Source organism: Chroicocephalus ridibundus, chromosome 13, assembly GCF_963924245.1.
Source record: "Chroicocephalus ridibundus chromosome 13, bChrRid1.1, whole genome shotgun sequence".
Classification (NCBI taxonomy): Eukaryota; Metazoa; Chordata; class Aves; order Charadriiformes; family Laridae; genus Chroicocephalus; species Chroicocephalus ridibundus.
The window spans coordinates 4,606,226-4,617,684 of NC_086296.1; the positions used below are offsets into that span (position 1 = coordinate 4,606,226).

Consider the following 11,459-nt stretch of genomic DNA (forward strand, 5'->3'; position numbering starts at 1 on the left):
GCTCCATGCAGAGCTCTCAGGCAAGTCAGGACGCTGCAGTTCAGCGACAGAAGACGCCGGTATCTGAACTTCTGTTTTTCACAGCCCTGTGGTCAGGGCGGCAGCGGTTCCCAGAGGTACATGTGCGTGGGAGGACTCGCTCATCTACGCTCATGTTTATTGTTCCGTGTTTTGAGTGGGGTTTGCCTTGAGTACAAGTCCTGCTGTGTTGGGACCACGGACTTGAGAGGGTCCTGGCTGAGGAAAAGACAGATTTCCTCTGGTTTTTAATTAAAGAACTGTAAATTCTTGGTAAAGAAGGGAAATTGAGTAGACTTTACCACTGCTGTCTGTCCTGGTAGCAAGGCTTGGCGTACGCCACCTGAAGCGGATTGAGTTGAAGGTGATGGACGAGGTGTGATGCCAGCTCTGGGCAGTCGGCTCTCAGCCTTGGCCAGAGTGCCCCGTTGGTCCATATCCCTTCATCCGCTGCCTCCTCTCGCGTGCCTTGTGGAACATACTGCGAGATTTTTAGTAGTCAAAGGAGGTGGGTTGTTCGGCCTGTTCCAGAACAGCTGCGGTGGTGGGCGGCGGGTGCTTGGTGGAGTCTGGTTAGGAAGAAGGAGCTGCTGCCACTGAAGTCCCCAGCTCCCATAAACCACCAGCTCTCTTCTGGCGTCCCCCTTAGCGCATGAGTGTCCCTTCACTTCTGGAACGAGCTGAACTTTTTTGACAAACGTGCATCTTCTGGGCAGTCCCCAGCCATTGATTTGGGGGTTTCATGTATTTCTCTGACAAATCCAAGAACCTTTTTTCTACTCCGAAAGCTTTTTTTTTTCCCTTCCTCTAAAGCTAATTAATCAAACCACCTCTTGGCAAATTTTGATGAGCTCATTAGATAAGGTGTCAGAGATTGCCTGTTAAAGGCTTTCTCAAAAACTTAACTTTCACCCTTTAAATCACATTTGTGGGTTTTCTTCATAGCTCTATAATTTTTCTCCCTCCTTGTAAAACAGTAACGTGCGTGTCTTTTATTGATCGGGTGAATAATGGCGCACAGATGGAACCCATTTTTATTTGACTTGTATCCAGAGGAATGCATTGACCTGTCCCCGCCACCATGAGTTCAACAACCATTCCGTGTGTCACCGTGTCACACCTTTTTCCTCCGTGACTTGTTTTTTCTCTCCTCGAATGCAGTTTTAGTGACACAGGCGCCTATTCTGGGCTGCGTGTTCTGCTTGGCTGCATTCCCCTGGGGTGGCTCATGTCCCCCCAGCTGCTCGGGGTGAAGGAAGTCCCACGGCACGGTGGTGGAGGTGGAAAGGTTCCTGCCGCGCCGTCGTGGCCGGAAGGAAAGACCTGCTGATCTCGCTACGGTTGGTGATCAGAGGTTCAGAGGCACATTTTATGCCTCTTTTTACGGGTTTTTTGATCAGTGGAGGGAGAGAAGGAGCAGCAGCTGCCCTTTTCCTATTTTTTTTCGTGATGAAACTTGTAGGAACATCTAGTTTGCATGCGGAATGGAGAGAGCGGCACATGAGCCTCCTGAGGCCCTTCTCTCCGCAGCCCCACTGCCTTTTCCTGCTGCCCCGAAGCTCCGCAGAAGCCCTGAAGGGCAAACCAGCAGGGAGGGTCCCAGGCCTTGCTGGAGATCTCCACAGGAGATCTTGCAGGAGATCTTTTGCCTGCGTCCAACGTCACTGTGTCACTCTGGAGAAGCGCGGTAAGATCTGAGGCACTATTTGTCGATTCGGATGTTACTCTAGAGAGCGGAGTCTCTGAAATGAGGCGAGGCCCCTTTCGCGTCTGGCCGTGGGAAGGCTGTTTCTCAGCACAGGCATCTCTGGCGGTTCCTGGTTTGCTTTAGGATGCGTCAGCGCCATCGTGGCTTTCAGTCCCGAGTTGTTGGGTGAAGCTGCGCTACTTAAAAACCATCAACAAGGCATTAGCTTCGCCTGCAGTGTAAGGCGTGATCCCTAACGGCGCTCAGGCCTCCACGGGAGGACACAGGCGTTCGGACACACGAGCCCCGATGTGTACCGTGTGCTTCAGACCCGTGTTTAAACTCTGACCGACAGGAATTGTTGAATGAGAGTTGGCCCCTGCAGCACCTGGGCCGTGGAGGGGGCGAGGGGCCGATGGGGGGTGCGGGAGGTGGGCTGAGCTACCCGTGCGCTGCCCCGGCGGTGCCACCTACAGCGGTTCTTACTCAAAGTTGTGGCTTGCGAGGTATGACACAAAGCGCGCTCTCCTTGGGGATTTTGGGCAGCTGGTGAGTTGCCGAGGTCGCGCTCTTTCCAAGCAGTCGGGGTTTTCTACCCTTCCTGCTTCTACTGAAAGAGGGGCTCGAGCCTTGGGGGTCTCTGTGCTCGACCACATCTTTCTGGTCTCGTTTTCGTGGGCGTTTGACTTCGCTTGTCAAAAAGCATGCTGTTACTGTAAAAAAAAAAAAAGGGGTCGAAATGGGGAGTTTAACCCACCATCAGGCTGGGAAGAGGTTTAAGGTGAGGCCCCGGGGAGAGGCAGCTGAGCTCCCCCTGCCCCAGTCCTGTAACGCTGGATTTGCCCTTAAATCGCGTCCAGCACCAGCCTGGTCCTCACCAAGAGCTTCATGGCTCTTTGGAGCTCTGCATGCGTGTGCTGATTATTGGGATTTTATTTAAATTCTGGGGATGAGGCTTCATTCACATTTGTGATCACCCCAGCAGCTGTGCTCAGGGCCAGGTGAGCCCACTGGGTACGCAGAAGACTCAGCTCATGGAGAAGCAGAACCGGCCTGTTTTCTCCTTAAAACCCGCACTCCTTACTGAAAAGGGGGTTGGGTCTGTTGAGCTCTCAGGAGAAGACCCGCCATCTGCAGTGCTAGTCCTGAGCTGGTGCCTTCCATCATTAGCTGGTTGTGTTGGTGTTTACTGGAGTCAGCTGAGAACAAAATGCCTTAATTATCTGGGAACTCCCAGGATAAAGCTCCTCCCTGCTGCTGGCCTTGCTGTCCAACTCCAGGTTCCTGGCTGGTCTCTGCAGGTGGGTGGTTTGGGGTGAGGGACGGGGGTTTTGGAGCTCCAGGGGGGTGTTGCCTGTGCCGATTCCCCATTGCCCCAGGGAGGAGGAGGGGGATGGGCCTGTGTGCTTTGGGACGAGGCGCTGGAAAATTTTCATGATCCAGGAAAAGTTCTGGCGCTCTCCAGGAAGAAACGCTTTCCAAGAAACAAATGTCTTTAGTCTTTAAAAGTGTAAAAAGAGTGAGGTGTTTCTTCATTAGGGGAGAATTGGAAATGTTTCAGGTTTCTCCCAGGAGACGTGCAGTGGAGTTGGTCCCTGATCCTTTTTGCAGCTGAGTTTGCTCAGGGCACCTCCAAAACCAGCTTGTGTTTGAAAGATGGGGGGGACCCTAAATAAGAAGAGCCCATAAAACACGAGCCTGTAAATGGAGGCAGGTTAATCCAGGCCTAATTTCTAGGAATTAGGTTTTTGTAATCCTCCTGATCCCTGAACCTCACCCTTCTTTGTGGGACTAATCTGTGTCCCCGCTCAGCAGCCGACCCTGATCTCGCCAGAGGCTCCCCATTCCGTTCCCTGGATGTCCGCTGGGTTCGTTGGGCGGGTTTGGGGGAGACCGATTACAAAAAGTTTTTAAAAATTTAAAAAAAAAAAAAAAAAAAAAAAAAAGAAGAGTTTAAACTCCATCCGGTGTGTTCTGTTCCGGCAGCTCCCACTCAGGGACGGGGGAAAAAAAAGCTGCGAAAACGGAAAATGTTGTAGCGGGGACCCGGGAACAGCGACCCCGGCGCGGGGGCTCCGGGACCCGCTCGGGGAGCGGGGGGGGTGCGGTGGGTGTTGGGGGGGCGCGGTGGGGCCGGGCCGGGGCCGCCCCCGGCCGGGAGAGGCGGGGCCGGGCCGGGGGCGGCCCCGCGGCGCCGGGGGAGGCGGCGGGCGGCGGCGGGCGCAGCCGGGACGCGGACGGTACGGGGGAGCGGGGCCGGCGGGCGGGGCGGTCGGCCGGGGCTCGGCGCGGTGGGTGCCGGCCCGGGGAGGGGGGTTTGCAGCGGCGCCCCCCCCACCCCGCCCCGGGGCCGCCACGTCCTTCCCCTCGGGGGTCCCGCCGGGGGCCGGGGCTGCGTCCCGCTGCGGGAGCCGGCGTGGCGGGCGCGGGGGGGCTGGGGGGTCCCGGTCCCCGTCGCTCCACCCGCCGGCGGCGGCTCCAGGCCCCGCGGCCCGGGCGAGCCCCGAGGCCGTCCCGCAAGGGGCCGGGGGCTCGCCGCCCCGGGCGGCTCCCGGGGGGGCTCCTCTCAGCGCCCGCGGCTGGGAATGAAGGTGCTGCCGCCGTGAAGGGGGGGCGCGGGGCCATCTCCGTCCCCCGCAGCGGGTGCCGGGGTGGCCCGGAGCCCACACGCCCCCCACCAGCCACCGCCGCTGGGAGCGGATCCCACCGTGGCCCCCCAGGACCTCTCCTGGCGGGGAGCCGAGGGGAGGGAGGGCAGCCCGGGGGCACGGGCAGACCCGCGGCGGCTCCGGCGGGGCGAGAGCAGCTTGTGCTGGCATCCCGGCCGGCTTTGGCCCGGGATGGATGGACGGAGAGTCCCGCCAGCCCGGGGGATGTGGTTGTCTGCGGGCGTCGGGAGCGGTTTTCGGCAGGGTTTGTGGGCCAGGCAGCCTCGCCGGGATGCCCAAAGAGGAAGGATGAGCTGGTGGGGCTGCGACAGAGGATCATGAGAGTTGGGCGCAGATGGAGCCTCTCCTGCAGCCGGGGTCGTTTGGGGTTGGTCCTGCCCCTCGCTGGGTGCCCGCAGGGACGGGCTGAAGCTGGGACGCTTCGGGGTGAGGTCAGCTCTGGAGGATGCAGGGAGAGGAGATGGGGGAGGACAGCATCACCCGCCAGCCAGGCCGAAATGTGGGGATCCCCTGCTTGTTTGGCCTGCGAAGGCTGAAATAATAGTGGCCCCTGATGTTAATGAAGGGGAATTATGGCTTTTCTTCAGCTTGGTGGTGTGGCCAGAGGGTGAGGAGGCTCCAGTTAACCCGGGGGCAGCTGGGCTGCAACCGCTGCCACCTGAAGGGACAAGGGCAGCTCTGGGAGCGCGGTGGAGGGTTTGTCTGGGGCTCGATGCTAGCAGCAGCCTGCCCCGGTGCATAGGGGCTAAGAGAGCCAATGAAGGGAAGGAAATCGCCTGCTTCCAGCTTCTGACCGATAACCTCCATCGATCAGTGTCTAATAGAAACACAATGGCTCTTTCCAACGGGAAATCGGCAGCTGCCTCCTCTTGCATCATGAGATGCGAGATAAGGGCTGGCATTTTTTTCTCCTGTAATCAATGCTTTGTTTTGAGATGTTTGGAAATACCTCACGAGGAAGTTCCCTGCTGTAGCGCAGCCCAACGGGGTGCCAGCAGCACCAGGGAGGGTGGTGGGAGCTCTGCTTCGCGCCATGGGAGGTGATGCAAAACAAGTGGCACCACCGTTAAGCAATTTCCCGTCAGCAGGGCCCGTCCACGCTGCCCGGCCACATCTGAACAAAATGTCATGCTCTTGTCATGCTCACTGTGGTGGAACGGGGGAGATTTGGCATCCTCAGTCAGCCCCGAGCAGGGAGGTGACGCTCTGCTCTTGTCCCTCAGACATTGGCAGGGTGATGCCAGCTTGATCCAGAGCCATGTCCAGGTACCTGAAGCACTTCACGGTGGTGGGCGACGACCCCGTGCAGTGGAGCAACGACTATCAAAAATGGGAGGAGGAGGAGGAGGCTGGGGAGAATGGGGAGAAGCAGTCGGATTCGGAGATGAAGCTGGCACCTACCAGGAGCCGTGTCTCCTTCCAGGACATGATGAAAAAGCTCTTCAGCTCTCACAGGTTTCAGGTGAGGCAGAACAAACGCAGGCCGAAGGGAAATGAGGGTGAGACTTGGCCAAGGGCTCTGTTGCAGCAGAGCTGGTGTGGGATGGAGCGTGCAGTGGCGGGCTGGGAGCAGTGCTGAGCTTGTGAGCGCTTGCGGCTCCTGTGAGAGCAGCTGCTGTCTCCGAGCTGGGCCGTCCTGTCGGAAACAAGCAGGCGCAGATGTTTCCTGAGCGGCGACAAGCCTCGGTGCACGCTCGTCACGGTGTGGGTGGAGGCACGTGCTCTCCCGAGACCCCCCTACGCCAAGCGGTGGGAAAGAGCTGGGTTTGGTGGGGAGCCGAGCGGTTTGGTACAGGTGAGACTTTGCAGGAATAACCCAGCGACCAGGGGCTGGGGGAGTCCTGGGTGGGAGCAGCAGAAAGCCCCGTGAAATACTACCAGCCAAACTGGGGACTTCGGGGCGTGTTTAGCTGAAGGCTGCATTGGCCCCTCTTGCTGATCTGTCGATGCTGGGAAGGGGTTCACATCGGTTCTTTTCCTCCAACAGATCCTGGTTGTCTCCTTGGTCATCCTGGATGCCTTGTTGGTCCTCGGGGAATTGCTTATGGACTTGAAAATCATCCATCCGGACAAATATAACATAACCCCAAAGGTAAAATGCAGGGAAATGTCAATGTGAACCGCAATTTTCCCGTCTTTCATGGTTCAAAGCCCACTAGGTGGGATGACCAGGCAGGCAGGACCTGGACCTTCAGCTTTGCCGAGATGGCAGTCGCAGGCACACAAAGGTCCTGCAGGGACTCGTGTGACAGCCCTGCGGCGAGCGGGGCCAACCTGGCTCGGCTCATGTCAGTCTGTGCAGTAGCTTCGCGTTTCCTTGGGCTGCGGCTGAATCGCTCTCGCTACCCTTCTCCCAGTTGACTTCACACCTCCTGGTCCGGGTTACGCAAAGCCACTGGCTGCCATGTGCTCACTCTGGTTGTCCTTTAGAGCAGAAGAAAAGTCCCCAGCACTCCTCCTTGTAGAGTCAGATCAGCCGTGCCCTTGAGCCATAGAGGTTTTCCATCCTGCTCCGCTTGCACGCACACAGGAGGGTTCCTGGCCCTAAACTTGCGCTGTCTTTTCCCAGGTCTTCCACTACCTCTCCCTTTCCATTTTAACCATCTTCCTGGTTGAGGTGGGGTTTAAAGTCTTTGTCTACCGCCGGGAGTTCTTCCACCACAAGTTTGAAGTGCTGGACGGGATCGTCGTCGTCGTGTCGTTCATCCTCGACATCGTCCTCATCTTTCGGGAGCACGAGTTTGAAGCTGTCGGGCTGCTGATCCTGCTGCGGCTGTGGCGTGTGGCCAGGATTATCAACGGTAGGTGCGTGCGGCCGGTCGGGAGCTTTCCCTTGCGCGTGGGATGGATTTGCCAACCTCACCTGAATTATTTGGGGTCGCATCTTTGTTCCCTTCTCAAAGCCATCTGCGGGACCCTGAGGTCTTGCTTCCCAGCAAACTCAGAGTTTTGCCCGTGTGGTTTTCAGTGCTGGAGTGTGGCCTTAATTAGGCTGGAATTTCTTTGGAGCAGCCGCAATCTGCTGGTTGTGTTGGTGCGATGCCTTGGTGACGGGGGCACAGCAGGTGGCTTGGGCTAGTGGAGATGCCCAACTCTATCGCAGCAGCATCAGGCACGTTCCCCTAAAAACAACCCGTAATCTCTGTTCTTGTATCCTTCCCTCCTGGAGGGGAATGGCTCGCCTCTTAAGTTTGCATCGTAGGATCCTTTTGGCAACAGTCTAACAGGGGAGCAGGGCAAAACCCTGCCCTTCTGAATGTACTTCTATAGCAGAGCGGCTTTTCCTGCTCTGATGTTCTGCTGTGACTCTGTCATCCCCCCCAGGGATGCAGCAGGGAACGTCCCAATCTCACTCTGGATCTTTCTTGCTTGGATTCAAAGGGCCCACTGTAAAAAGAGGAACATAAACGTCCCAAAATCCGACTTCACTGACTCTGCTGTTGTAATTGTAACTTGCAAATAAGTATAAATTCAGACACTTCTGAAACAACTGTAGCTGGAAACATTTTCTTCATAGAATCATTTAGGTTGGAAAAGACCCTTGGGATCATTGAGTCCAACCATCAACTCCACTCTACAAAGTTCTCCCTTACACCATATCCCTTAACACTACATCTAAACAAGTCTTAAACACATCCAGGGATGGTGACTCCACCACCTCCCTGGGCAGCCTGTTCCAGTGTCTGACCACTCTTTCTGGGAAGAATTTTTTCCTCATGTCCAGCTTAAACCTCCCCTGCTGCAGCTTGAACCCATTCCCTCTTGTTCTATCGCTAATGACCTGTGAGAAGAGACCAGCACCAACCTCTCTACAGTGGCCTTTCAAGTAGTTGTAGAGAGTGATGAGGTCTCCCCTCAGCCTCCTCTTCCCCAAACTAAACAGTCCCAGCTCCTTCAATCGCTCCTCATCAGATTTATTCTCCAGGCCCTTCACCAGCTTCGTTGCCCTCCTCTGCCCTCACTCCAGCACCTCGAGATCTCTCTTGTATTGAGGTGCCCAGAACTGGACACAATACTCAAGGTGTGGCCTCACCAGTGCTGAGTACAGGGGGACGATCACCTCCCTCCTCCTGCTGGTCACACTATTTCTAATACAAGCCAGGATGCCATTGGCCCTCTTGGCCACCTGGGCACACTGCTGGCTCATGTTCAGCCGCTTGTCAATTAGAACCCCCAGGTCCTTTTCTGCCAGGCAGCTCTCCAGCCACACTGCCCCAAGCCTGTAGCGATGCATGGGGTTGTTGTGGCCCAAGTGCAGGACCTGGCACTTGGCCTTGTTGAAGCACATTCCATTAGCACTGGCCCATCGGTCCAATCTATCCAAGTCTCTCTGTAGAGCCTCCCTATCCTCATGTAGATCAACACTCCCGCTTAGCTTCGTGTCATCTGCAAACTTGCTGGTGATACACTCTATGTCCTTACCAAGGTCATCAATAAAGATGTTGAACAGAAATGGTCCCAACACCGAGCCCTGAGGGACACCATTTGTGACCGGCCGCCAGCTGCATTTAACTCCATTGACCACCACTCTTTGGGACTGCCCATCCAGCCAGTGCTTGATCCATCAGATCGTATGCTCATCCAGGCCATGAGCTGCCAGTTTTTCCATGAGAATTCTATGGGGGACAGTGTCAAATGCTTTTCGAAAGTCTAGGTAGACAGTGTCCACAGCCTTTCCCTCATCCAATAATCTGGCCATCTTGTCATAGAAGGAAATCAGGTTTGTCAGGCAGGATCTGCCTTTCCTAAACCCATGCTGACTAGGCCTGATCCCCTGCTTGTCCATTATATGACTTCTAATGGCATACAAGATGATCTGCTCCGTGACCTTCCCTGCTACCGAGGTCAGACTGACAGGCCTATAGTTTCCCGGATCCTCCTTTCTGCCTTTTTTTTGTAGATGGGCGCTACATTCGCCACCCTCCAGTCCATTGGGACCTCCCCAGTTTAGCCATGACTTCAGGTAGATCATGGAAAGTGGCTTGGCAAGCACGTCTGCCAACTCTTTCAGCACTCTTGGATGTAACCCATCCGGTTCCCCTTCCTTCTCTGGGAAAGAATTTTGGGATTCAAAAAATGTGGGAGTGGGATTATCCCTAATTCCTGTGTGAAACCTCAGCCCAAGAGCTGTCCTGTGCCTACGTGTGTGCTTTGCTGAGTGCTCTGTACTTGATGCAGATGAAAGTCTTTAGTTGGAATAAAAGGAAAGAAAGGATGGCTGGGGGCGAGTCTGTCACCTGCAGCCCCCACTGCCATTTTGAAGGGGAGAACGTGCCTGATCGGTGGCACTGGCCAGGACAAGGGGAGGCGTGAGAGCAGACTGTGGCTCTTAGTTCGGAGTGAAAGTCAGAGAGAAACCGGATTTGTGTGCAGCTGGGTGAGACACAGGAACCCCAGCGTCTCTTAACACACTGTTTTACAGCAGAAAAACAAGTAAATCCCCTTACCCTTGGGTGTTCCTGGTTTTCCCCCCAAGCTTCTCACCTTGCCTGCCCACTTGGAGCAACAGAGGGGACAAAGAAAACCTGCCCCAAGCTTTGTGTTGCGTGTCTGAGCCAAGGCATGGCTCGCTGCCTTCAGTCCCTGTGGCTTGAGAGGGACCGGGTGACGGCAGGTGGGGACTGTTTGATGTTATCAATGCAAATAAGCAGCACGCTTGCTTTGTCTTCAGAGAAATGAACCCCCGAACCCCAAGGCTGCTGCCTGTAGCGCTAGAAGCGCGGGCACGTGTTGCTGCCTGCCTCCGTGCACATTGTTCTGTCAACAGCCGGAGGAGAGCTCTGTCGGGTAGGAAGAACGTGATGTTCTTCATGCTCTTACCGAGCTATTTTTTCTTTTTTCCCCCTGGAAAAGGGTGGGAAGAAAAAGCCTTTGCTGTGGGGGCTGAGTTCATATGTAATAACCTTACGATATGTCAGCAGAGAAGTGACACCTCTGCTGTAATGAGAAAGTGCGTGCCCTTTCTGCAGCCGCGCAAGGTGAAGCCAAAACCTGAAGGACCTGAGGATGTGCCACGTCCCGTTACAGCTGGCAGGAGCCATCGGCCCCGGGGCGGGGGACACGAGCCTCGTGCCCCAGGCTGTGCCACGCAGTGCTGTTAGAGCAAGGCTCCCGACGCCATGAAACCGGCTGAAACGCAGCCCCTCGTCACAACAAAGCTGCCAGTTACATTCCCCCCAGGCTCTGCCAAGGGAACAAATTCAAATTCAGGATTTGAATGACAGTCTGCCTGATTAATTCAGCTCGGAGGCCAGACTGCCTCTTCCCAGCAGAGTATCGGTATCTGAATCCCCAGGGTCGTTCATTTAAAACCCTCCTCATTAAGAAAAACACTTGGGAAGGGTGGTTTGAAGATGACAGAACCAGAGCTCGGGAGGAACACGTTTAACTCCTTGAGCACAGACCCTGCGTACTGTTTAACCTCCTGCTCGTGGCTGTTTTACATTGTAAAACCAACCCACTGTGAATTGTTTCACAGGAATAATTTTATCGGTAAAGACCCGCTCTGAACAACAAGTGTCCAAGCTAAAGCAAGCAAACCTGAAACTTGCAACAAAGGTCGAACAACTGGAACGCAGCTGCATAGAGAAGGTAAGAAAACACTTTTAATTTAAACAAGGTTTACCCGCTGGCTGCTCCCCGGGACGAGCTGGCCTGGGATCCTTTTGCAAGGTTGCCACCGTCAGCTTGGTTTCCTCATCAGAAAGTCGTGGGGTGAACCACAGCCCTGCCTGTCCTGCCTGTCCTCCTCTTGCTGCAAAGGACCGACGGCTGCCTCTGTCCTACTTACTTTAGCCTGGTTGTCCTGTTTTACTGCAGGGAGGTGCCTTAAAAGAGTTTCTCGGGTTCCCACAGATCTTCCCACCGCTGAAATGTAAGGGCCGTATTAATGATTTGACTTTTGTCTCCAACAGGAGCAAGAAATCGAGAGGCTGAACAAGATATTAAAACAGCACGGACTCCTCAGCGAGCAAACGTAGAAGGCCGGTTTTCTGAGGTGGGGAGGTCTGCCCTGGAGAGTGCAGTGTTGATGTCTACCCGTTTGACCTGAAAGGCTTCCCTGTCTCTCTGCTTTCTCTTGTATA

The 11,459-nt window shown here is 55.4% G+C and overlaps 1 protein-coding gene across 3 annotated transcripts; it reads left to right on the forward strand.

Moving 5' to 3' along the window:
* The first annotated feature begins 1,686 nt into the window (after window positions 1-1,686).
* On the forward strand, window positions 1,687-11,427 carry HVCN1 (hydrogen voltage gated channel 1). Of its 3 annotated transcripts, none has more exons than XM_063351037.1 (6): window positions 1,687-1,705; window positions 5,598-5,836; window positions 6,362-6,466; window positions 6,944-7,175; window positions 10,853-10,965; window positions 11,289-11,427. In XM_063351037.1, the coding sequence occupies exons 2-6, from the start codon at window positions 5,633-5,635 to the stop codon at window positions 11,352-11,354; spliced, it is 720 nt and encodes a 239-aa protein (XP_063207107.1). In that variant the 5' UTR covers window positions 1,687-1,705; window positions 5,598-5,632; the 3' UTR covers window positions 11,355-11,427. The 3 variants fall into 3 exon arrangements, with proteins under 3 accessions (XP_063207107.1, XP_063207109.1, XP_063207108.1); XM_063351039.1 differs by lacking the exon at window positions 1,687-1,705 and adding an exon at window positions 2,897-3,006; XM_063351038.1 differs by lacking the exon at window positions 1,687-1,705 and adding an exon at window positions 3,889-3,945.
* The last annotated feature ends 32 nt before the right edge of the window (window positions 11,428-11,459 follow it).